At 39.9% G+C, this 23516-nt stretch overlaps 1 protein-coding gene across 2 annotated transcripts in view; it reads left to right on the forward strand.

Annotated features, from left to right (window-relative positions):
* Positions 1-23516, forward strand: part of NR3C1 (nuclear receptor subfamily 3 group C member 1) — a 166624-nt gene that overhangs the window by 119937 nt on the left and 23171 nt on the right. For both annotated transcript variants that reach the window (XM_032769191.2, XM_032769190.2), the window contains exons 4-5: positions 1848-1964; positions 23192-23470. In XM_032769191.2, the coding sequence (XP_032625082.1) occupies positions 1848-1964; positions 23192-23470 (396 nt within the window). The remainder of the gene's footprint in view (positions 1-1847; positions 1965-23191; positions 23471-23516) is intronic.

Consider the following 23516-nt stretch of genomic DNA (forward strand, 5'->3'; position numbering starts at 1 on the left):
CTATTTTCATTCTGGATGGAACTTAGTAACTGAAGGTCCCTGTTGCTTCCTCTTCTCCAAATAGAAGATTTTTGGAACTTATACAAAACTGAATGAAAAAAGCTCCCAAGAAATCAGTGAGCTACCTAAAGGAAGTAAGCCTGAGTGAAGCCACTCTAATAATGTTTGTACCCCACCTTCAAAGCCAATTACACACATTGATCTGACACACTCCTTAATCAAACTTTTTTGCTACTAAGCAGGCAGTTTTCACAGCTTAAATATCGGGTAAAGTTGAATATTTGTTTTCACCTTACAAAATTCTCAGACTGCCCTCCCATAGGTGAAGTATCTGTTGTCCCAGAAACTGGGCATAGAATCAGCAGACTTTAAATGCTAGCCAGTTAAGTAAGTGTGAATTCAATCTATTTCCTGTACACTTGATTTATTCTCAGAGAGTTGCAAAAGAGTTTTTATAATGAAATTAACTCCTTGGTGTAATCATACTACAGTAGGGCTTTCAGTTACTTCACTAAACAATTTGTGCGTATTTTTAAATAAACAGACTGAAATAGCCTCTGCCTGCTTCATGGGAGGGGTGATAATGGTGATGATACATTGTAGCAAAAAATACTAAATTCACAGGTACTTTTAGAAAACTTGCTGAATCCCTAATGCAAAGGTAAAAAGGTTTCTTCTGTTTCCCATTTATATTCTGCAATAGTTGAATGCTATGTGAAAATTGCCAGGACAGTGATCAGACTGTAATAATCCATTAGAGCAAAAGTTGGATTCAGTTCTTATTCATTGACTATTATAATTTAGAATTATCATTTAATCAGCCTATGGATCAACAGCATTAGACCAGCTGAAGAAAGCTCTGCTTCTGGAGTCTTTTTTATTTTCAGACTGGAGAAGAAGCTGTCCTTTGATGACAGTTATTTCTGAACAGGAAAAGATCTTTAGAAAATTAGTCACAGTTAAAACTCATTAATATATAGTCTAGTGTTCCTCCTGTTTTAACACTGCAGAGAAATGCATCATGGGGAGAAGCAACTCTATAAATTATGTAGTTCAATTTTCTAGGCTGCCAAGGTCAGCTTAGTTTTGGGTCCATAGATCCATAGATCCATAAAAATACCAAGGGATTTAGTCTCTCAACTTCACAAGCTCAACCCAAGGAGCTCTTCCTCCATGTTTTAAAAGTAGTAAAATCAATATCTTCTGAAGAATTTAATGATGTACACACTCAAACTGGCCTTTCTGGCAGTTGGACTGGGTGTTATCTGGCTTCTCTTAATCTCAGAAATGCAGAGCTCCATATTGCTGTTTCAGAAATCTTATTTTCCTGTAAGCAGTAAAGTTAAATATTTTAAAGTGGACTGCTTTATGAATGTTTATTTTTTATTTTAATTATCAAATTTCTCTCAAGGGGGCTACACGGTGCATTTAGACTGTTTGATAATTTCCTCTTTCCTCTAACTTTCCATACTGTCATCTGAGAATTCAAATATTTAAAGATTTTTGTGACTTTATAAAAAGCATTATAAAGAATTTGAAGAGATTCAGTAGATGACTTGTGATAAATTTAAGAGAAAAATAGTTTAAAACCCATCTAAATTGGTCATAAAGAAACAGAATTTTTAAACGTTTATTTGTATTGAGTTCTTCATATATCTTGCCTAGGAAATGTGTGTGATGATGGAGAATTGTGGATACCAATATTACTATAGTAAGTCTGCTAAAAATGAAGTGTTGTGATTCAGTACATGATATACTTCCCAATATCTTAATTCTAAAACCAAAATTAACTGGACAAATGTACTCACTATTTTAACTGTACATACTTTCTTTTTGTGTAAATACAGGACAGCACAATTATCTATGTGCTGGAAGAAATGATTGTATCATTGACAAAATTCGAAGAAAAAACTGTCCAGCCTGTCGCTACCGGAAATGTCTTCAAGCTGGCATGAATCTAGAAGGTAACTTAAAATACTTGAATGGATTGTTTGTCTCTGAACCCCAGACAATGATCATTTGGTTTTATGACATAAGCAGGCATCTGAGCAGTGCCTTAACATGTTCAAAATAGTTTTTCATTATTTGATGGTATACTCCCACATTCCTATTGGCAAAAATTAAGATTTTCTTCATGTGCTTCTTCTAATCTTTCCTTCCTCTCCTACAACAGCTATCTCTCTTACCATACTCTGTCTTTTAACAATCCACTGTTATGCACCAGTGTCCTGTTTTTATTTACAGACACAACACATGCACAAAAATTAGGACATTCCATTCCCCCACCAACACACACAGATATCCCTTGCCCTCTTTCCTTCACTGAACCTCAGAGAGTGGGAACCTAGCTATGAGTGAGATGGAGAAAACATCTTACATATGCCATATCACTTAGGAAGATGATGTGCCATTTGAAAACTCAAATGAAGAAAAGATCATGGACAGAGAACTGAAATGAAGTAGATTTTTGCTTCCTAAATTGAAGTAAGGGAAGGGTGGAGAGAGAGAGCCTTCTGTGCAGGCTGTGGAAAATTAATACAAACTTTGGTCCATAAAAACCTTGTCCTAAATTTTCTAGAAAATATGCCATTAACAGGTACACATGTACTAGTGTGGGTTGCTTTGTGTTAAGTCATAGATGGCTACTGAGAAATCCAAAACCATATCAGCGACGGATGTAGTGGTTAGCTGCTTTAAAACTTTTTTTCCCCAGCATTCAGTATCAAGCATAAGCACAGCAAACTTTTTCTACTAATAAATTAGCATAGCTCTCTATTTATGCTTGATATGTTTCTATTGAATTGTTGTGATTAATGCCTTTTACAGCCAGGCATACAGGGGCGGCTCTAGGCATTTTGCTGCCCCAAGCATAGCAGGCAGGCGGCCTTTGGGGGCTTGCCTGCTGAGGGTCCACTGGTCCCGTGGCTTCGGCGGACCTCCCACAGGCCTCCAAAGCCGTGGGACTGGCGGACCTCCTGCAGGCAAGTCGCCGAAGGCAACCTGCTTGCCACCCTCGCTGCAACCGGCAAAGCGCCCCCAGCGGCTTGCCACCCCAAGCATGCGCTTGGCATGCTGGGGCCTGGAGCTGCCCCTGCAGACATACATAGGAATGTAGGACTGGAAAGGACTTCTTGGGTCATAGTCTGCTCCTCTGCTATTGCAGGCAACCATGTCATATAATGCCATTCAAAAATGTATCAAATTCCATCTTAAAACTGGTTAAGTTGTTTGCACCCATTACTTGTAAGACTGTTCCAGAATCACACTCCTCTGATAGTTAGTAACTTTATTGTAATTTCCAGCATAAATTTATTCATGTCCAGTTAATATCCATTTGTTTTTGTGTCAACATTATGCTTTTTCTTAAATAGTTCTTCTCTCTCCTTGTTTACCTTCTGCTGCATTTATAGAGAGCAGTCAGATTTCCCCTTAGCCTTTGTTTTGGCTTGACCAACTAAGCCAAGCTGTATTAGTCTTGTGTCATAAGATAGGTTCTCCTTTCCCTGATCATCCTAGTAACCCTTCTCTGGTCCTGCTTCAGTTTGAATTAATCTTTCTTGGACATGGATGATGACCGTTGTACATCCAGATAACATACCACACTGCTTATTGGTGTAGATATCCCGAATATATGTGTATAACCAAAATTGTTAGATATATGTAAAATATATTTTGTTGGGTGTAAATTTGTAAATAATTTGCAATTGTTTTTAAATAAAAAACAAAGCATGAAACTTGAGTGGCAAAAGGTAGTTGTTTGAAACCCTAAATAATGGCTCTGTATTGATCAAACAAACAAAGAAAATTAACAAAATATTAATTGAAGAGTTATCCTTAATTATAAAATGACATGTGGCAAACCAGGAGTCTGTTTAAGTGAACTTTTGAACTGTTAAGTATCCAATATAGTGACGGGGATCAGTACTTGTCATAACTGTAAAGGGAAGGGTAACAACCCTCCTGTGTACAGTACTATAAAATCCCTCCTTGCCAGAGACACCAAAATCCTTTTACCTGTAAAGCGTTAAGAAGCTCAGGTAACCTGGCTGACACCTGACCCAAAGGACCAATAAGAGGACAAGAGACTTTCAAATCTTGGCGGGGGGTGGGGGGGAGGAGGCTTTTGTTTGTGCTCTTTGTTTTGGTGGTCTTTGTTCTTGGGATTGAGAGAGACCGGACATCAATCCAGGTTCTCCAAATCTTTCTGAACAAGTCTCTCATATTTCAAACTTGTAAGTAACAGCCAGGCAAGGCGTATTAATTTATCTTTGTTTTTCTCAACTTGTGAATGTTGCTTTGCTAGAGGGGGGGTATCCCTGTTTTGCTGTAACTTTGAAACTAAAGCTGGAGGAGGTTCCTCTGGGCTCTTTGAATCTGATTACCCTGTAAAGTTATTTTCCATCCTGATTTTACAGAGATGATTTTTACCTTTATTTTTAATAAAACCCTTCTTTTAACAACCTGACTGATTATTTCCATTGTCCAAGGATCCAGGGGTTTGGGTCTTTGGTCACAATTGGTTAGGATATTATTCTCAACCCTCCCCAGGAAAGGGAGTGTAAGGGCTTGGGGGCATATTTTGGGGAGAAGAGGAACTCCAAATGGTCCTTTCCCTGTTTCTTGTTAAATCACATGGTGGTGGCAGAGTACCAGGTTTTAACCCAAGCTGGTAAGAATAAGCTTAGGGGGCTTTCTTGCAGGTCCCCACACAGGACCAGCGCTAAGGGTTTTAGCGCCCTAGGCGCACGGCAATTTTGCCGCCCCGCGCCCTGGTCCTGTAGCTCCAGTGAAGCTGCCGCAGTCGTGCCTGCGGGAGGTCCACCAGAGCTGCAGGAGCAGCCGACCGTCCGCAGGCATGACTGCGGCAGCTCTACCGGAGCCGCCTGCCGCCCCCTCCAGCAAAATGACACCCACCAATAATCCTGGCGCCCTAGGCGATTGCCTAGGCCGCCTAAATGGAAGCACCGGCCCTGTCCCCACATCTGTTCAGAGTGAGGAAGGAACCTTGACGGTACTCTTTGTTACATTGCCCTCATATCACTATTTTGTTTTTAACAAAAACCAATAACCCATTTGACGAAGCAAGCTTACTTAGGAATATCCACGCTCCTCAAGTACTTGCAGTCAAGTAGCCTTTTATCTTCCTGCTTCACAAAATATCTGAGTCATGACAGAACCCTATTCTAACTGCATGCCTTATTATGAGAATGCTTAGCTCGGTTTTCACACAATACATGACTTTGTGTGATAAATGGCTAAAAAATGAGAGAGATGGCAATCCAAAATAAATCCCACAAGACGATAAATATATCTCCTTCAAGAGTTGAAATTTTTGACCACGGGATAGCTCAGTGGTTTGAGCATTGGCCTGCTAAACCTAGGGTTGTGAACTCAATCCTTGAGGGAGCCATTTGGGGAACTGGGGTAAAAATCTGGAGATTGGTCCTGCTTTGAGTGGGGGGTTGGACTAGATGACCTCCTGAGGTCCCTTCCAGCCCTAATATTCTGTGATTCTAACCTTTAGCGAATTTGGTTTATTAAGTGTTTACTGACATCTCAGGACCTGATTCTGCAATTAGATGTTTACAGGCAGATTCTTAAACCCATATGAAGTTCTAGTGAAATCACTGGAATTCTGCATGGGCCAGATCAGACCCAAATAAGAAATAGGGCCAAAAATGCAGAAAGCAACTGTGCTAACAAGTTGCATTTTGTTTTTAAATTATCTGCTTAGGTTCAAATCCTAGATTTGACTTGCAGTTAAAACCATACTCTACGAAATTAACAAAACTCCTGTTTTTATTGTATGTTAACTGGTTACGTGTTCTTTTTGGCCTTTTCTTTGCCAAAATACAAAAAATATTAAACATTTGCATTGCAATTAGTTGACATATAGGAATGAGAAAATTAATTTATTGGAAAGATAGGGTGCAGGGAGAGATTTCTAACTCAGATTCTGTAGCCTTAGAAAATATAAAAACATTTCCTGCTGGTATGGGAAGTTTCTATTTTAAAACTTTTTAGATTCAAATAAAATAATGAATAATAATTCAGCGCAGGCATGTGTACACACAGAAATATTTTGTGTGCTTACAAACCAAATAAATGGAGTTCCTACTGAAACACCTTTGACTAAGTGTATGTCTGAACAACGGTTTGAGAGGATGCTTCCAAGCAGGTGTAGCCAGACCTGTGCTCGAGCTAGCTTGCTAAAAATAGCAATGTGGGAGTGGCAGCATGAGCAGTGGCTTGGGCTAGCTGCCTGAATATGTACCCAATGGGTCAGGCAGGACAGTGCTCAGGTGGCTAGCCTGAGCCTTCATCTGTGTCACGACAGCCACATTGCCATTTTTAGCATGCTAGCACAGGCAGAGCTAGCGCATCTGCCTATCCACCCTGGGACGTACCTTACCAGCTGTTATATTGGCATACCCAAAAAGAATGTGAGCAGCTCACTCATCCAAATTCAGATTTTTGACCTTTTGCTTTAACGCTTTTGGATGGCAAAAATGACTGGCAGGACTAGTAGCGTTAAAAACTTCAGACTAAACTGTACAAAAGCAAGAGAACTATTGGTGTCTCATACACTTTTTAGTCCTAAATAGGATTTTTGGTTAAATAGCAGAACATGATAGTAGATTAATAGTTAATCATCCTGATCTGATATTAACTCTACAAGATTAATATAGAAACACCACTGGTATCCAGGGGACTTGGTTGCAGCTTGTACTCTAGTTTAACTGCTTATAATCAGGCTCTTCAAGCCCTATCATAATACTGAGTTTCCCACTGTTCTTTGATAAGGTTCTATTTTCAAGGCTTTTATACTTTGGCACTAAACTAATTGTGGGATTTAACTGTAGCATATCATATACTGTCTACTCTTGGATTTTTATTTCCCAACTCTTACAGAGTGCATGGACTTAGTGTGTATGGTATTTTTACAAAAGCGAGCAATTTTAACAAGCAAGCTTTAAATTTGAGTATGATTTATGTAGTCCTGGTATGCAATAGACAAATGTTGCCTTGTTAAGGGTTTAATGGCCCAGAAGCAGGTAGAATTTACTGTAATAGAAATTAAATGGAATTTAATACTGCAAAATGCAAGGTCATGCTCTTAGGGACTAACAAGAATTTTTGCTATAAGCTGGTGGCTTATCAGTTGGAAGCAACAGAGGAGGAGAAAGACCTTAGTGTATTGATTGATCACAGTATGACTATTAGCCACCTGCAGTTGTGAAAAAAGCTAATGCAGTCCTAGGATGCATCAGGTGAGAGGTATTTCCAATAGAGACAGGGAAGTGTTAGTACTATTACATGAGGCCCTGGTGAGACCTCATCAGAACTGCACACGGTATTCCAGGTTTCCCATGTTTAAGAAAGATTAATTCAAACTGGAACCAGTGCACAGAAGGGCTATTAGGATGATCAGAGAATGGAAAACCTGCCTTATGAGAGAAGACTCAGAACTTGCTTGTTTAACCTAACCAAACAAAGCCGAAGGGAGATATGATTGCTCTCTATAAATACATCAGAGGGATAAATAACAGGGAGGAGGAAGAGTTATTTAACTTAAAGCGCCAGTGTTGACACAAGATGGAATGAATATAAACTAGCCATCAACAAGATTAGGCTTCAGATTAGACAAAGATTTCTAACCATTAGAAGAGTGAAGTTCTGGAACAGCCTTCCAAAAAACCTAACTGGCTTCAAGACTGAGCTTGATAAGTTTATGGAGAGGATGTTATGATGAGATTGCCTACAATGGCATATAGCTGATCTGCAACTGCTAGTAGCAAATATCTCCAATGAAGGGATGCTAGATGGAGCAGGCTCTGAGTTACTACAGAGAATTCTTTCCCAGGGGTCTTGCCCCTATGCTCAGGGTTTAACTGATCCTCATATTTGGCATTCGGAAGGCATTTTCTCCCCGGTCAGATTGACAGAGACACTGGGGGGGTTTCACCTTCCTCCGCAACATAGGCACTGCTCACTTGCAGGTTTAAACTCGTGTAAATGGTGGATTCTCTGTAACTTGAAGTCTTTAACGCATGATTTGAGGTCCACAGTAGCTCAACCAGAGGTTATAGTCTATTACAGGAGTGGATGGGTGAGGTTCTGTGGTCTGCAATGTGCAGGAGATCAGACTAGATGATCATGATAGTCTCTTCTGACGTTAAAGTCTTATGAGTCTGTAAAGGCTACTCTAAAAAATGGTTTGGGAGTACAACTTTCAATTTACATTGTAGTATTATGTTTCTGGTTTTCAGACTTTCTTCCACACTTGTTACTGAAACACAGTTTTTCATTTTAAAGTCTGATTTGATAAACCTTTCTCCATAATGCAAAATAATGCCTCCGGAATGCTGAAAAATGAGAGCTATTTAAAACTTCAACATCTTATAAAATCATGACCTTGTGGAGAAAGTAAATAATGTATAGAATTATGATGCATGTGGAGAAAGTAAATAAGAAAGTTTTATTTACTCCTTCTCATAACACAAGAACTAGGCGTCACCAAATGAAATTAATAAACAGCAGGTTTAAAATGAACAAAAGGAAGTATTTCTTCACACAACATACCCGTGGAACTCCTTGCTAGAGGATGGCATGAAGGCCAAGACTACAACAGGGTTAAAAAAAGAACTAGATAAATTCATGTAGGGTAATTCCATCAATGGCTATTAGCCAGAATGGGCATAGATGGTGTTCCTAGCATCTGTTTGCCAGCAGCTTGGAATGGGCGGTAGGGGATGAATCACTTGATGAATATCTATTCTGTTCATTTTCTCTGATGCACCTAGCATTGGCCACTGTCAGAAGACAGTATACTGCGCTATATGGACCTTGGGGCCATTCTTATGTTCTTGTATTAAGTAATTCATACAAGAAAAAAATCCTAATTAGTAGTTGCAGAACATATTTTAAATTCACACTCTGCTTTATTCCAGATTAATTTTTATGTGTAAACAAGACCTAAATATTACAGTATTTTTGTATTGATCATTTTAGTAATAAACCTTTGTTTTGGATAAAGCTATATTTTTGTGCTAGAAATAGTTGGCTGCCTTAGCTGTAGATGAGAAGTGTCAAGAGACATGTATTTTACATTTCTTATTATTTTAATCTTAAGAAATATTCTCCAGCCCATCAGACTTTTTTACCCGGAGCCAAGTAGTTTTAATAAGCCCAAAATGATGTAGTGAGGACAAGGCAGTAACAATCTCCAGCACTCCATAGCTGTTGGACATTGAAAGTTTATTGTTGTCTGTCATGGTTTGCTGCTTCAGAATTATTGCGGTTATAGATAGCACAGCTTTTTCAGTCCAATTTTTAGCTTGATTAATGTACTTTTCTTCTTATAACATGGACTGTAATCTAATGGTTGTAGTGCTTTATTTCTGTTATCCAAAGGGGGTCAAATAAGTGCAAAATAGGTTAATGGAAGCTGTAACAAATCAGAACTCAGGTTACAGCTAGTGTTGCACTGTCCTTTAAATCTATCCCATTTAACCTGATTAACAGTAACTGTGTCATTAAACATAAAAATGGCATTCAGTGACTAAAAGTTAGTTTCTCATGAAGATGTAAAGATGCACACCCTTGAAGTTCCAGATAAAGTAGGTGACTTCGTGAGATTCATCAGTTTTTCTTTATTTAAAGTATAAATCTTTAAGTAGGAGTTAAACATTAGTTTTATTTTAATTTAGTGCTTTGAAAACTACTATTTTTAAGTCAGAAAAACAGAATTACATAGCAAGAAAAACAAAAATGCTTGTATTTGAGGCCAAATGAAAAATTGAAAAGCAATACAGAGTTGAGGAGTGTTTTGTATTCAAGAAATATACCACTGTGTGAGCACACAATATGTTTTTGGTTTTTGTTAACTTTTAAAGTAAAACTTTCAGTTCATTTTTAAATTGCATTTATTAGCAGGAGGCGATGTTCAGTATGACTTAAAGACTTAGGCAGAAGAAAAGAAATCTGACAAAACATTCCAGTAGCCAGTAGGGATGTCATATATAGAGAAGTTAAAGGAATTATTTGCAGTAAGATAACGATAGCATTTTTTAAATTACATGAGTTTGGTGGATTCGTAGTGAGAAGTATGTAAAGAACTACATGAAAGGTTTCTGATGCATTCAAGTCCTATCTAGGCTCAGTCATCTCTCTATTGTTGTCCAGCATCTGTGTAAAACCTTTGGGAGAGCTATTGAAACAATACAGGTAGAAGTTTCAGTGGAATTAAGACACACAGCTCTAAATTTTTACAATAGATACATCCATCTCCCAGTTCTCTTTTCTGCACTGATTTCCTATTGAAAACTGTTCATATCAATCTCTCTGTCCTCGTATTCAATCCCCCCGTGATGATTGGATCCATTTGCCTTCAGGATTGTCTCTTCCTTTGTGATCATGACTAAGGCTGTGTGTCTGTCACAGAGGTCACGGATTCTGTGACTTTCCGTGACCTCTGTGACTTCTGCAGCTGCCGATGCTGATGCAGTTTGAGTGTGGAAGGGGTCTCAGGGCTGGAGCAGGGGGTTGGAGTGTGAGGCGGTGCTAACCTCGGGAGTGGAGAGGGGAACGGACTCCCTGAAAGTGGCTACCATGTCCCTGCATCTTCCAAAGGGGCCAGGAGGCTCTGCATACTGCCTGCACACACAGGCGCCACCCCTGCAGCTCCCATTGGCTGGGGTTCCAGCCAATGGGAGCTGCAGAGCCAAAGCTTGTGGCGAGGGCAGCGCTGGGGGCCCACCTGGCCTTCCCACCCCTAGGAGCTGCAGGGACACGCAGAGCTGGGTAGCCCTTCCGCCCCTCCTCCCCCCCTGCACCAGCAGGAGTCCTGGGCCGTGCCCCTGCCTGCCCCCCCCCCAGCATTAGTGGTGCTCCTGGGCCATGCGCCACCGCCCTCCCCTCTTCCCCCCGACACCAGCGGGTGTCGCGGGCCACCCTGCAAGCATCTGCAGCATCCCAGGACCTCCCCACAACACCCCAATCACCCACCTCAGAGCACCTGTGGTCCCCCAGCCCAAGTTTTAGTTGGGGTATATATAGTACAAGTCATGTCGTACAGGCTGTGAATTTTTGTTCATTGCCTGTGACCTGTCCATGACTTTTACTAAAAATACCCATGACTGAACATAGCCTTAATCATGACTTCCCCCGCTAGCTTTTTGCAAAGGCTTTACCACAATGACAGGGCTGAAGAGTTACCCAGAACTTTATTGGTAAAGAAAAGAGAAGGTAGAAATGAGTGAAGAAGTTCGAACAGAGAACTGAAATTGAGGAGTGAAAGGATGGGGGAAAAAAAGAGGAAGATTCCAAATAAATAAAACAGCAGAAAAACCAAGCAGTATAGGGGACAGTCTTTATGGGAAAGTTTCTTGAAAGCCTGGGTTTGCCTGGATTTGCATCTTTGACAGGGTTACTGATGTAGTGGATATGGGAAAACAGTAGACATGATATATCTTGATTTTGAGTAAGATTTACAATTGAGTCCCCCAAGACGTTCTCCTAAGCAAACCAGGGAAATATGGTCTAGATGAAGAGGGTGCACAACTGGTTGAAAAAGTGTACCTAGATTAGGTATGGTTCATTGTTGCACTGGGAGCATGTATCTACTGGTGTCATACAGGGATATGTCCTAAGTCTGGTACTGTTCAATATATTCATTAAAAACTTGGATAATGGGACAAAAATGTGCATATATATTTTCAACTGACACCAAGCTAAGTGGTGTGGCAAGCACTTTGGAAGACAGGATTAAAATTCAAAATGACCTTGATAAGTTGGAGAATTGTTCTGAAATCAACAAGATGAAATTTGGTAAAGAGAAATACAAAGTACAACACTTAAGAAGAAAAAATCACACCTACACAATGAGGGATAAGTGGCTAGGTAGTAGTACTGCAATAAAGAATCTGGGGGTTATAGTTGATCACAGATTGAACATGATCAAACAATGTGATGCAGTTGCTAAAAAGGCTAATATTACTCAGAAATGTCATATATAAGACCCAGGAGATAATTTTCCTGCTCTCCTTGACACTGGCAAGGCCTCAGCTGGAGTATTATGTCCAGTTTTGATAGTCACACTTTAAATAAGTTGTAGCCAAACTGGAGAGAGTCAAGAGGAGAACAATCACCAACGATAAAAACTTTTCTAAAACTTCTATAAGAAATGTTAACAAAAAAAAAAACAAAAAAAAAAACTGCATATGTTTAGTCTTGAGAAAAAGAGGCTGAGGCAGGCCCTGGTAAGTTTTCAAATATGTTAAGGGCTTTTATAAAGAGGATGGTGATCAATTGTCTCCATGTCCACTGAAGGTAGGACAAAAAGTAATGGGCTTAATCTACAGCAAGGGGAGATTTAGGTTAGATATTGGGGAAAACTTCCTAGCTGTAAGGTTAGTTAAGTTTTTGAATAGCTTCCAGGGTAGGTTGTGGAATCCCCTCACTGGTGGTTTTTAAGGACAGTCAGGGATAGTCTAGGTTTCTTTGGTCCTGCTTCAGCACAGGGCACTGGACTAAATATAAATAACCTCTACCTTTCAGCTGTACATTTCCATGGTTTTTATAGTTTCACACCTTGATGATTACGCAGTAAAAGCTCACATATTTTAGTGGGTGTTCGTGTATTTTCTCTAGTTATCTATAAACAGGAGTCCTGGCCCTGTTGAAGTCAGTAGGGATTTTTGCCATCATTAGGAAAAAAGATTTGACCCACAGTTGTAAGCAGCTGAAAATAGGGGTTTATATTAAGAAGTGTTGGGCAACCTTAATTGTAGGTGTTGCTACATTACCACCTTTAACAATATACGTGGGGACAGTAGCACAACCTATTACACTTCCTCATTATTATTATTTTTTCAGATGCTTATGACTTTTGCCAAATTTTAACAATTTGGACTTAAATTTTCTTTGCCAAGTGGCTGCCTCAGGCTGAATTTATTTTTTAATGTTGTTTTGCCCATATTAAGAAATTCTGACAACCTTTTCTTTGAAAAGCTCTAGTACCTCCACACTTTGCTATAGAGACTTGAAATACAGGTTAGAGATGGTGCCAGCTTTTGTGTCATAGATGTGCTTTGACTAAAAGACCTACCCAAAATTTAGCCAAGTTATAGGCCTTTGAATAATCACAGTAGACTTCTTAGATTTTTAACAGTGAAATTCCCTGAAGATTTCATCCACACTAAGTATGATTCAGCCTGGGGCTGAGCAGGACTTCCCTGCAATTATAGTTCTAGGCTGCTGTGGGCCATGCCAGGTCCCGGCACCTGAAATAAGAGCACCAGCAACATTAATTCTGGGATTTCTTAACTTTTCAGTTCTTGATTTTGCAAACCTAATTTTTTTAATGTAGTTTTTGGTAATGATTTATTTATTTATTTATTTATTTATTTATTTTATTATTGTGGTGCCTGCCCCAGTCATGGATCAGCACCCTGTTGTACAGACACAGAACACAAAGACTATGGTGGCCAGAGAGCAAGTGTGAAAAATCGGGACAGGGTACGGGGTAATAAGCATTTATATAAGACAAAGCTCCAAATATTAGGATTGTCCCTATAGAACTGGGACATCTGGTCACCCTAACAAAGACTGACCCTGCCCCAAATACCTTACAGTCTAACGCGAGAGACATCAGATACATACAGACTTACAGGGGGGGATACAAGAAAACAATGAGATATGTGCCTTTAGAAAACTAGCAATCTGGCACAAGACCACAAAGCCTATGATACATTTATTTCCAGTACAGAAAGAGCATGGCAGCCAAATACAAAGCAGTATCATTTGTAGGTTTCTCTTGGCAGTTTGTAATCTTGAGGTGCAAGGATTAAAACTGCTTGTTTGAATGCTTGTGGAAGAGAGGCTTACTCTTAAAAGTGACTGTGTAAATGGCACCTTCTTATTTGAGAGGGGATTCCTGTCCTTTCGTAAAGTCTTATCTGCTCACCTTTGTATTGAGAATACATTTTTTTGACTTATGTTAGAACAAAACCTCTATCATAGCTGTGCTGCTATGTCACAATTTATCAACAGAATTGTTACGCTGCATTCTGATTCTGTGTTCAAAATCAAACCTTCGGTTATATGTGTGCAACCCCATCAAAGACAGGAGCAACTGATGTATGTTTAGGAGTTTGACCTCCAGATTTCAGGGTAAATTTGCTAGGCTGGCAGTTGGGGGGTGGGGGATGCCATTATTTTAAACTGACCACATTTACTAGGGAATGACTCAAAGAGAACAAGCCTGGGAAGCCACGTTGCCATCTGATGGTGCATCAGACATCAACAGAGTATAAATGCATTTCTACGTTTTGAAGCACACTTCTACATACCTGACTGCTATCCTAATGAGTGAACAAAATCTTAATGCAGAAAAAATCTGGATGTACAAAGGAGATTGAGTAAAAACAAATCAGTGATGCTGCTGAATTTTTCTGAATTTAACTGATCATTTTATTCTAGGATTCATTATATTTAAGGAGTTGAGTAAACTGATCGGCTGAACAGAGCTAAAGGCTTTTTAGAATACAAACCGAAGGAGAAATTATTAGACGTATATGATGCAATAGATAGAAAATCTTGCTGTTTGACTCCCTACTGCAGTTTCATAGTTTTCATTTTCATTGTGTTTATTTTTCCTACTGAACAAAAATGTTCTCTGACCATTGTAATCCTTCCTACATGCTTGGTCCATGCCAGAATGAGAGTTGGTGGCAAATTAAGCTGAAGTAAGAGCAGCTATTGATTTCAAATGTAAATTACCTGACAAGCTATGCTATACTAGTAAAGATGTATGGATTTTTGTCAGTAAAGATATTTATCCCAGACTACCACTATGCTTATTGTTAAGCATTTCTTCTGAAAAACGTAAATTAGTAATTTGTCTTAAAAGTGAACAGCAAACCTTTTGTTCCCTCAGAAGATCCCTGCTTAGACCATTCCAGATGAGAAAAATACTTAAACTGTATTTCTAAAAACACAGCAAAATTAATCAAAATAAACATCTAAATATCATCTCCTCTTTTTAGCTAAGATCAAATATAGTCAGTTTATAGTTGATATATCCTTTAATAAGGTGCAGTTTCTTGCACTTACAGGTTAATTTTTTTCTCTTTCTAATATAATTCCATCCCACTATGATGATTTAAGCACTGAACATCAAGGGCCAACTTTTCAGCAAGACTCCTATATTGAGTACAAATTTGACCTTATTTGCTTGTTAAAAAGGCCACGGGAAAGTTTTTGCGGGTGCATTTTTGTACACCACCTGGAATTTTGGACTTCAATTTTCTTGTCGCAACCAGCCATAAACATTATAGAAAATGTGTTTTTACAACTTACTAGAAAGGTAGGGTATCAGAATAAATGGAAAATTATGGGGAAATTGTATGTAAAAGGAAGGGAAATAAACATCTCGGACAAGACAACTAAATTTTGAAGACTTAAGTGATCCAGCAGATTTCAAATATTGGGGGGCATTGCTTTTAAAAATGATAAATTCTGCTGGGTTTAATAAATTATCCTGTAGGCATGACATTATTATTTACATTTGTCTCACATTAGTGTTGGCACATGGCAGTAACTGCATTCTTGAATCCCTCTTTGTCATTAACTGCCGCTTCCATCTGCTCTGTGGCACTGAGATAATCTGTTCTATTCTATCCTCCCTGCAAAGGATGGTTCTTAAGGTTTCTCTTGGGCACCCTTGTTTCGTCTCACCAGTTGGTTTCCTCTTGACAGCTGTAGCATTATTTATATCTTTTTTTTTCAAGTTCAAAAACTTGAAAAAAAATTGACATTTCCAGTGCCGTGAGCGAGTGCTATGGAAAATTGTCTCATTTTCCTTTCAAAAAACTTGAATATTCAATTAATATTTTCAAAAATGGTAGTGGGGAGGGAGGGTGGAGTGGTGGTTGCCTCTCTTTCTGGGCACCCAACTGCAAACACATTTTAAGCTCAATTTTTTTTTAAGAGGGCAAGTGCTCAGCATTCCATAAATATCAGGCCACTTTAAGGTGTCTCAAGTTGGAATCCCAGAAATGGAATCACTAGAATGTGTCCAGAAAATTTAGGCCATAGTTCCCATGTTGTACTAGTGATGGATATTCCTTGTCTCTGATTGGGTAGACTTTTTATTTTGTTATATATTGGTTTTGGTTTTGTATTTTTAATTTAAAAAGTGTTTAGGACTGTGTCCGTGAACATACGGGATGTAAAGCTCAGCCTGCAGATTTTTCCTTTTCTTTCACTTTCAGTTTTATTGCTGTTGATTTTGTTTTTGCTAGTGTCACAAATGTTTGTTCAGTTTTAGCTATCAAACAAGTAAAAAGTACAGTATGTGAAAGAAAACATTTGTGTATGCATAATATATGAGATTGTGTATAGAAAATTCCAGGAAGGCAAAATTGTTTCATTAATGTCAATTGCTGAGACAGTAATTTTTAAACTTATAAAATGGGTAATTTGTTAATTAATTTAGACCTGAGACTAAGTATTAACCTCAGACCATCATCTTTATCCACTTAGTTTGTTTGCTCCATAATCTGTGCCAGTGCAAGCAACTGTAGCTTGTGGGAAGTAAGTCAGTGATAACTATTCCTGTTTACCGAATTCTTCTCTCATGTAAAGTTCTGATGTTACTAACCAAATGGGAACACTATATATCAAATCAGGTTTCAGGCTATAGTTGCAGACTTAATCATGAGAGATGCTGAACACCTACAAATGCCATTTAAATTAATGAGAAGGTTGGGAACTGAGTACCTCTTGAGATTAGGCACTAGTAAAGGTATGGTATGCTATGACAGGAGAACATCTCGAGAAAATATTTTTTCATTCCAGATCTTTAATATGACTGTGAATGGAAACCTCCTACTGATTGGGGCAACATTTACAAACAGTCGTATTAGTCACTCTAATCCTCTTAAACACAATCCTCTTAATCAGCAGAGACAGTAAAAATTCCAGCAGAATTTGGAAACAAATCAGTTTTAATAGTTGTAAACTGAAAAGAGACTCTAATGCTTGGGAAACCTCTGTAGTTGTCACAGAGATGTTGTGCAGTTTGTGAACAAGAGAGCAGTTGGTCCATCAGACAATATCTATATGAAGACGTGTCTGTGTAAACATTTGAGAAACCCTATACTATGTCTTACAGAAAATACATGTTTAAAAACAAGGTACTGTAAAAACGTACATTACTTCAACATTCCTCTTTTTCATGGGTAATATTTGCATGTTGTTATAGGCAGGTTGCTTGACACTTCCACTGTAAAAGATCTTGTTTTGAGTTGCTTATTGCTTTGCCAAACTTTCACTGTTTAGGCTGAAATTTTCCATGACAGGTGCCTGCCTTGGACTGAATATTTGTGAAAAAATTTAAGCCAAAATATTTTAGTCATTTATGAGAATGAGGCTAGGAAAAATAAGCTGTTTTGCTCATATTAAAAAGTTCTTAAGTCTCTTTCTTTTAACATCTGTTATGCTGTCTGGAATAGGGGCTTGAAACTTGGGAAGTGGGTGGCCTTTGTGTCAGGGATGTGCCTTTTGTCATCACTGTGAAAATATGCCCAGATTTGGCCAAGTTGTAAGCCTTTGAAAAAGTCACAGTTTGCACATACGTCATAGAGAAGTGTCCATTTTAGCAGTTAAATCTCTGAACTGTCTTCTCTGAGCATACATGAGCCTCTCTTAGTGCTGACCAGATTCTGCATGCGCCCTCTTCCATCTTCCCAGCTCTTCCTTGTAATGGGACTGTGCATGTCAATGCTCCAGACCAGCGTTATGGGGCAAATCCAGACTTTTCCTCTTATGGCTGCTCCCAGCTGGTTTGGATCTGGGTAGAGCCAGACACTGGAACTGAGAACAGGGAGCTTCCCTTTCTCTCCTGAGCTCTCACTGACTCCCTCCTGGTACCAGGTATCATGGAGAAGGACATTCTTTAATTCAGTTAATGAAGAAATAAAAGCCAGACTGTGGGGGAGGGGAAGGGGGAAGGAATAGATTGAGACATGAAGTCTGGTGAGATTGGGGAGCAGGGAAGAGAGAAACTGAGGCCTGGTCTACACTACACGTTTAAACCAATTTTAGCAGCGTTAAACCGATTTAACGCTGTACCCGTCCACACTATGAGGCCCTTTATATCGATATAAAGGGCTCTTTAAATCGGTTTCTGTACTCCTCCCCAACGTCACAGTGTGATGCACTGTGTGATACCGCCCGGTAGGCCGAATACCATGGTCGATTTGCAGCCACACTAACCTCCGGGCGGTATCCCACAGTGCACCACTGTGACCACTCTGGACAGCAATCTGAACTCGGATGCAGTGGCCAGGTAAACAGGAAAAGCCCCGCAAACTTTTGATTTTCATTTCCTGTTTGCCCAGCGTGGAGCTCTGATCAGCACGGGTGGCAATGCAGTCCAAATCCAAAAAGAGCTCCAGCATGGACCGTACGGGAGATACTGGATCTGATCGCTGTATGGGGAAACAAATCTGTTCTATCAGAGCTCCGTTACAGAAGACGAAATGCCAAAGCATTTGAAAAAAAATCTCCAGGCTACAGGCTACACAGTGCTGCGTGACAAGCGTAACGGAAGCCAGAGACTCAAATGGACGCTCATGGAGGGAGGGGGGAGGGGTACTGAGGACTCCAGCTATCCCACAGTCCACAGCAGTCTCCGAAAAGTATTTGCATTCTTGGCTGAGCTCCCAATGCCTGTAGGTTCAAACACATTGTCCGGCGTGGTTCAGGGAATAGCTCGTCAATTTACTCCCCCCCCCCACCACGTGAAAGAAAAGGGAAAAAAATCGTTTCTTGACTTCTTTCAATGTCACCCTATGTCTACTGAATGCTGCTGGTAGACGCGATGCTGCAGCAGTGAAGAGCAGTATCCACTCCTCTCCCCTCCCGGTGGCAGACAGGTGCAATAATGACTGGTAGCCGTCCTTGTTATCAAGCCCGTGAGTGCTCCTGGCTGGCCTCAGGTGAGGCTGGCCCGGGGCGCCTGGGGGCACCTGGGTAAAATAGGAATGATTCCTGGTCATTCCCAGTAGATGGTACAGAAAAGAGGAAGTTAGTCGTTAAACTCTCGGGAATTACTATATCGGATTAGGGTTAGTGTGGCTGCAAATCGATCGGTATTGGCCTCTCCGGCGGTATCCCACAGTGCACACTGTGAACCATCTGGACAGCATATCTGAACTCGGTGCAGTGGCCAGGTAAACAGGAAAAGCCCCGCACAAACTGAGTTGGATTTCATTTTCCATGTATTGCCGCATCGTGGAGCTCGATCAGCACGGGGGCAATGCAGTCCCCAAAATCCAATAAAGATGCTCAGGATGAGACCATAACGGGAGTACTGGTCGATCGGCAGTGTATGAGGAAAATAAATTGTTCTACTCACAGCTCTGTTACAAGAAGACGAATGCCAGCATTGATAAAAAAAAATCTACATGGCTACACAGGCTGCGTGCAAGCGTCCCCATATTCTAGGCAGGACTGACTCTATTTTTAGAAACCATAAAGGAGGGATTGACTCAGGGAGTCATTCCCAGTTTTGCCTTTGCGCCCCCGGACGATCTCAGCCAGGGGCACCCATGATAGCAGCAAACAGTACCGAAGAACAGATAACCGTCATCTCATTGCCAATTTACACCGGCAGCAGACGGTACAGAACGACTGATAACTGTCTCTGCTATCATGCAAAAGCAAATTAATGCTGCTGTGTAGCACTGGAGTATCGCTTCTGTCCACGGCATCCAGTACACATACAGTGACTGTACAAAGAAAAAAAACAACCCACTGAACGGGCTCCATGGTTGCCATGCTATGGCGTCTGCCAGGACAATCCAGGGAGAAAGGGCAGAAAATGATTGTCTGCCGTTGCTTTCCCGGAGGAAGGAATGACTGAGGACATTTATCCAGAACCACCCGCGACAACGATTTTTGCCCCATCAGCCACTGGACTCTCAACCCAGGATTCTAAGGGGCGGGGGAGACTGCGGGAACTATGGGATAGCTACGGAATAGCTACCCACAGTGCAACGCTCCGGAAATCAACAGCTAGCCTCAGACCATGGAAGCACACCGCCGAATTAATGTGCTTAGAGTGGCCACATGCACTCGACTTTATACAATCTGTTTTATAAAGCCGGTTTATGTAAAATCGGAATAATCCCATAGTGTAGATGTACGCTGGGACTGAGAGCTGGGAGGAGGAGGAGCTAGGGCAAAGAGACTGAGACTAAGAACTAGTGGGTGGAGAATAGAGTTTGAAGAAGGGTAGACATCAGACAAGGAACTGAGGGAGAACTGGGAGTGGCTTCACAAAGAAAAAGTGGGACAAGGATCCTGGAAGGCAGGGGGAGATTGGGAAAAGGAGCTGAGGGAGAGAGGGGATATGGCTCTAAGATTAGATGATGAACCTGGAAAGGAAAACAGCTGGCCAGTGGGGTGGAATCAGACAAGTAGTCGGGAGGGGAGAACTGAAACTGTCTGGACAAGGACATTGGGGACAAGGAATTGGGGCAGGTGTGGGGAACTTGGGACTGGCTCGGCAAAGTTCAGTCTGTGCACTAAATGAGGCAAGGGTCCCATGAAAAAAATAGTATGTAATCATGTAAGTAAAGACTGTATCATAATGTGCAGGGAAGAGGATGGGAGCAGAAAATTAAGGTGGTATATGGAACCTTTAATTGTGGTATCTCCTAACTTGTGAGTGCTTGACCATGCAACCTTAATAACATTCTTTCAATGTAGTTTTTGTGTGTAATTTTCTTTAGGATTAAACTGGGATAAAATGGTTGAAAATAGTAATGTGGTAATTTCTGAAACTATTCTAAATAAAAAATAATTAAAACATCTTTTTGGGATTACCTATAGCTAAGTTGGCAAAATTGATTTCCATTATTTTCTCCTCCTCATCTCCTGCTTTTTTATGAAGTTATTTATGAATATTAATGTCTACTATTACTCTTACTTAACACAAATATCTGTACACTGGAAGTGTGCTGTGCTTGATGTCAGATGAAAAGATGAAAAATGCATTTTTATTTTTTTGGGAGAAATTGAATAAAATCTGTTAAACCATTCTTGAGATATTGAAGAGTTGGGAGAAAAAAAATACTTTCTTGATTGTAAAAGATTATTGTAATATTTCCCTTAAAAACTCACAAAAACTGGCATTAAATACTTGACATGAATAATACTGTGTATTGATGAGAATGTCCATAATACACTAGGAAAAACAATGCATCAGATAACCAAGTTATAAATGAGAGAACGAGTGACTCTGGGCTTGTCTACATTACCCGCTCGATCAACAGGCAATGATCGATTCAGTAGGGGTCAATTTATCGCGTCTAGACACGATAAATGGACCGTCGAGTGCTCTCGCGTCTCCGGTACTCCACCAGGGCGAGAGGCACAGGCGGAGTCAACAGGAGAGCGTCAGCCATCAACTTACCACAGTGAAGACACCACAGTAAGTGATATAAGTACGTTATTCATGTAGCTGAAGTTTCAGAGTAGCAGCCGTGTTAATCTGTATCCACAAAAAGAGCAGGAGTACTTGTGGCACCTTAGAGACTAACACATTTATTTGAGCATAAGCTTTCGTGAGCTACAGCCCCACTTCATCAGATGCATGTAGTGGAAAATACAGTAGGAAGATAGTTATATACAAAGAGAACACGAAACAATGGGTGTTACCATACGCACTATAAGGAGAGTGATCAGCTAAGGTGAGCTATTATCAGCAGGAGAGAAAAAGAACTGTTATCTGATACATTTTCTAATAATGCATTAGTTATAATCAAGGCACTGGTTGGCATGGAGATATAATAAAATTATCCACTCATATCACATATCCTTAAGTTTCTTTCTGTAGACATTTAGTATGGTAATGTAATGTTTTTAAAAGTAATATCAATTTACTTCCAATATTCAGTGCAAGTAACTTGTCTGTCCTTGGCAAACTTATGTTACCTACAGCATGGGTAGAAATAAAATAATTGAAAAGTTACTAAATTTAAAACTGAGGTTTTTGAATAACTAGGCAGGCTCTGTATTATGTGTTCATTTGCCATTCATGGCAGATCAGACTTGCGCTTGTGGCTTCTTTTTGTATCATTGTACGCTTTCAAAATGGTAATTGAGGCAAGTTCTGTGATAATCCACAATTCATAATCATCTGGATAATGGAACGGACACAAATGAGAAAACAACCGTCTCTCATTATATCTGTGTTGTATTTTATGTTACTCTGCAGTGGTGGTGAGTCAGATTATAAGAGGACAGAAATTATGTCCCTCTCTCTCTTAGAAGTTACACAAGTGGCATTATTATGTGCTGCTGGTGTATCTATGGGACTCCTGTATGGACCAAGACACAGATTTCAGAAAAGAATTGTCTGTCACTTCATTTCCTGGACTGCAAAAAATATACTAAATAATCTATATGGTTGGCAATCTGCATTCTGGGGAGTCAGAAGGGAAGCAGGAGACTCAGTTACTTGTGATACACTAATAAATAGTCTTTCTATTTCAGAGCTGACATCTCTGTCAATGTGATGCTTATGCTGTTTTTATCTGGTATATCATATGAATTTTATTTACTGTTTAATTACAACAGCAATAATTTGTTTGCAGGAGGATTGCCAGAGAAAATTCTCCTCTCTTGCCCAGTGCCATCCCGCAAAAATGTTTTCCCTGGCTCTGAATATTCAGTAGCATCCTATTTATAAAATACAGTTTTCCTTTCTTCTGTGTGTTTTCTATAGTTCATATATTCACCATATGATAAAGTGCCCAATCCTGCAAACAGTTAGTACTAAGTGGGCTCAGTACGATGAGAAGTCTCATTGAAATCCAGTGGTCACACCCAATAAGTTTGCAGACGCCACATTAGTCTGTCTTCCTTGTTCTGCATCTCTGATACATTAACATGACTTCTCCTTTCTTAGACATCTCTGATATAAATCAGTTTACAACAGGGATTTAGCTTTCACTGATGCAAATTTTTACAAAAACCCATGAAAAAATATTTTAAAAGTTGCCAATGACTAATCTAAAGACTAATCCTGTGTGAGCAGCACTTCCTATCTTATATTTTTTGTACTGTGTAGATTCCTTATTTTACTTAATTAACATGTAATTTCTAAAATCTTCCCTAGCTCGAAAAACGAAGAAGAAGATCAAAGGAATTCAGCAGTCCAATGTGACAGCAGCGAGGGATGCTTCTGAAAGTCCAGTAAGCAAGAGTATAGTTCCTGCATCTTTGCCACAGCTAACCCCTACCCTGGTTTCCCTGCTGGAAGTCATTGAGCCAGAGGTTCTGTATTCAGGCTACGACAGTACGCTGCCTGACTCAACATGGCGTATAATGTCAACTCTCAACATGTTAGGAGGACGGCAAGTGGTAGCTGCAGTAAAATGGGCAAAGGCAATACCAGGTAATATAGAGATGTTTGGTAAAAGATGTTAGTTTTTGTCCCAAAT

This window comes from Chelonoidis abingdonii, chromosome 7 (assembly GCF_003597395.2).
Source record: "Chelonoidis abingdonii isolate Lonesome George chromosome 7, CheloAbing_2.0, whole genome shotgun sequence".
In the NCBI taxonomy this organism is placed as follows: Eukaryota; Metazoa; Chordata; order Testudines; family Testudinidae; genus Chelonoidis; species Chelonoidis abingdonii.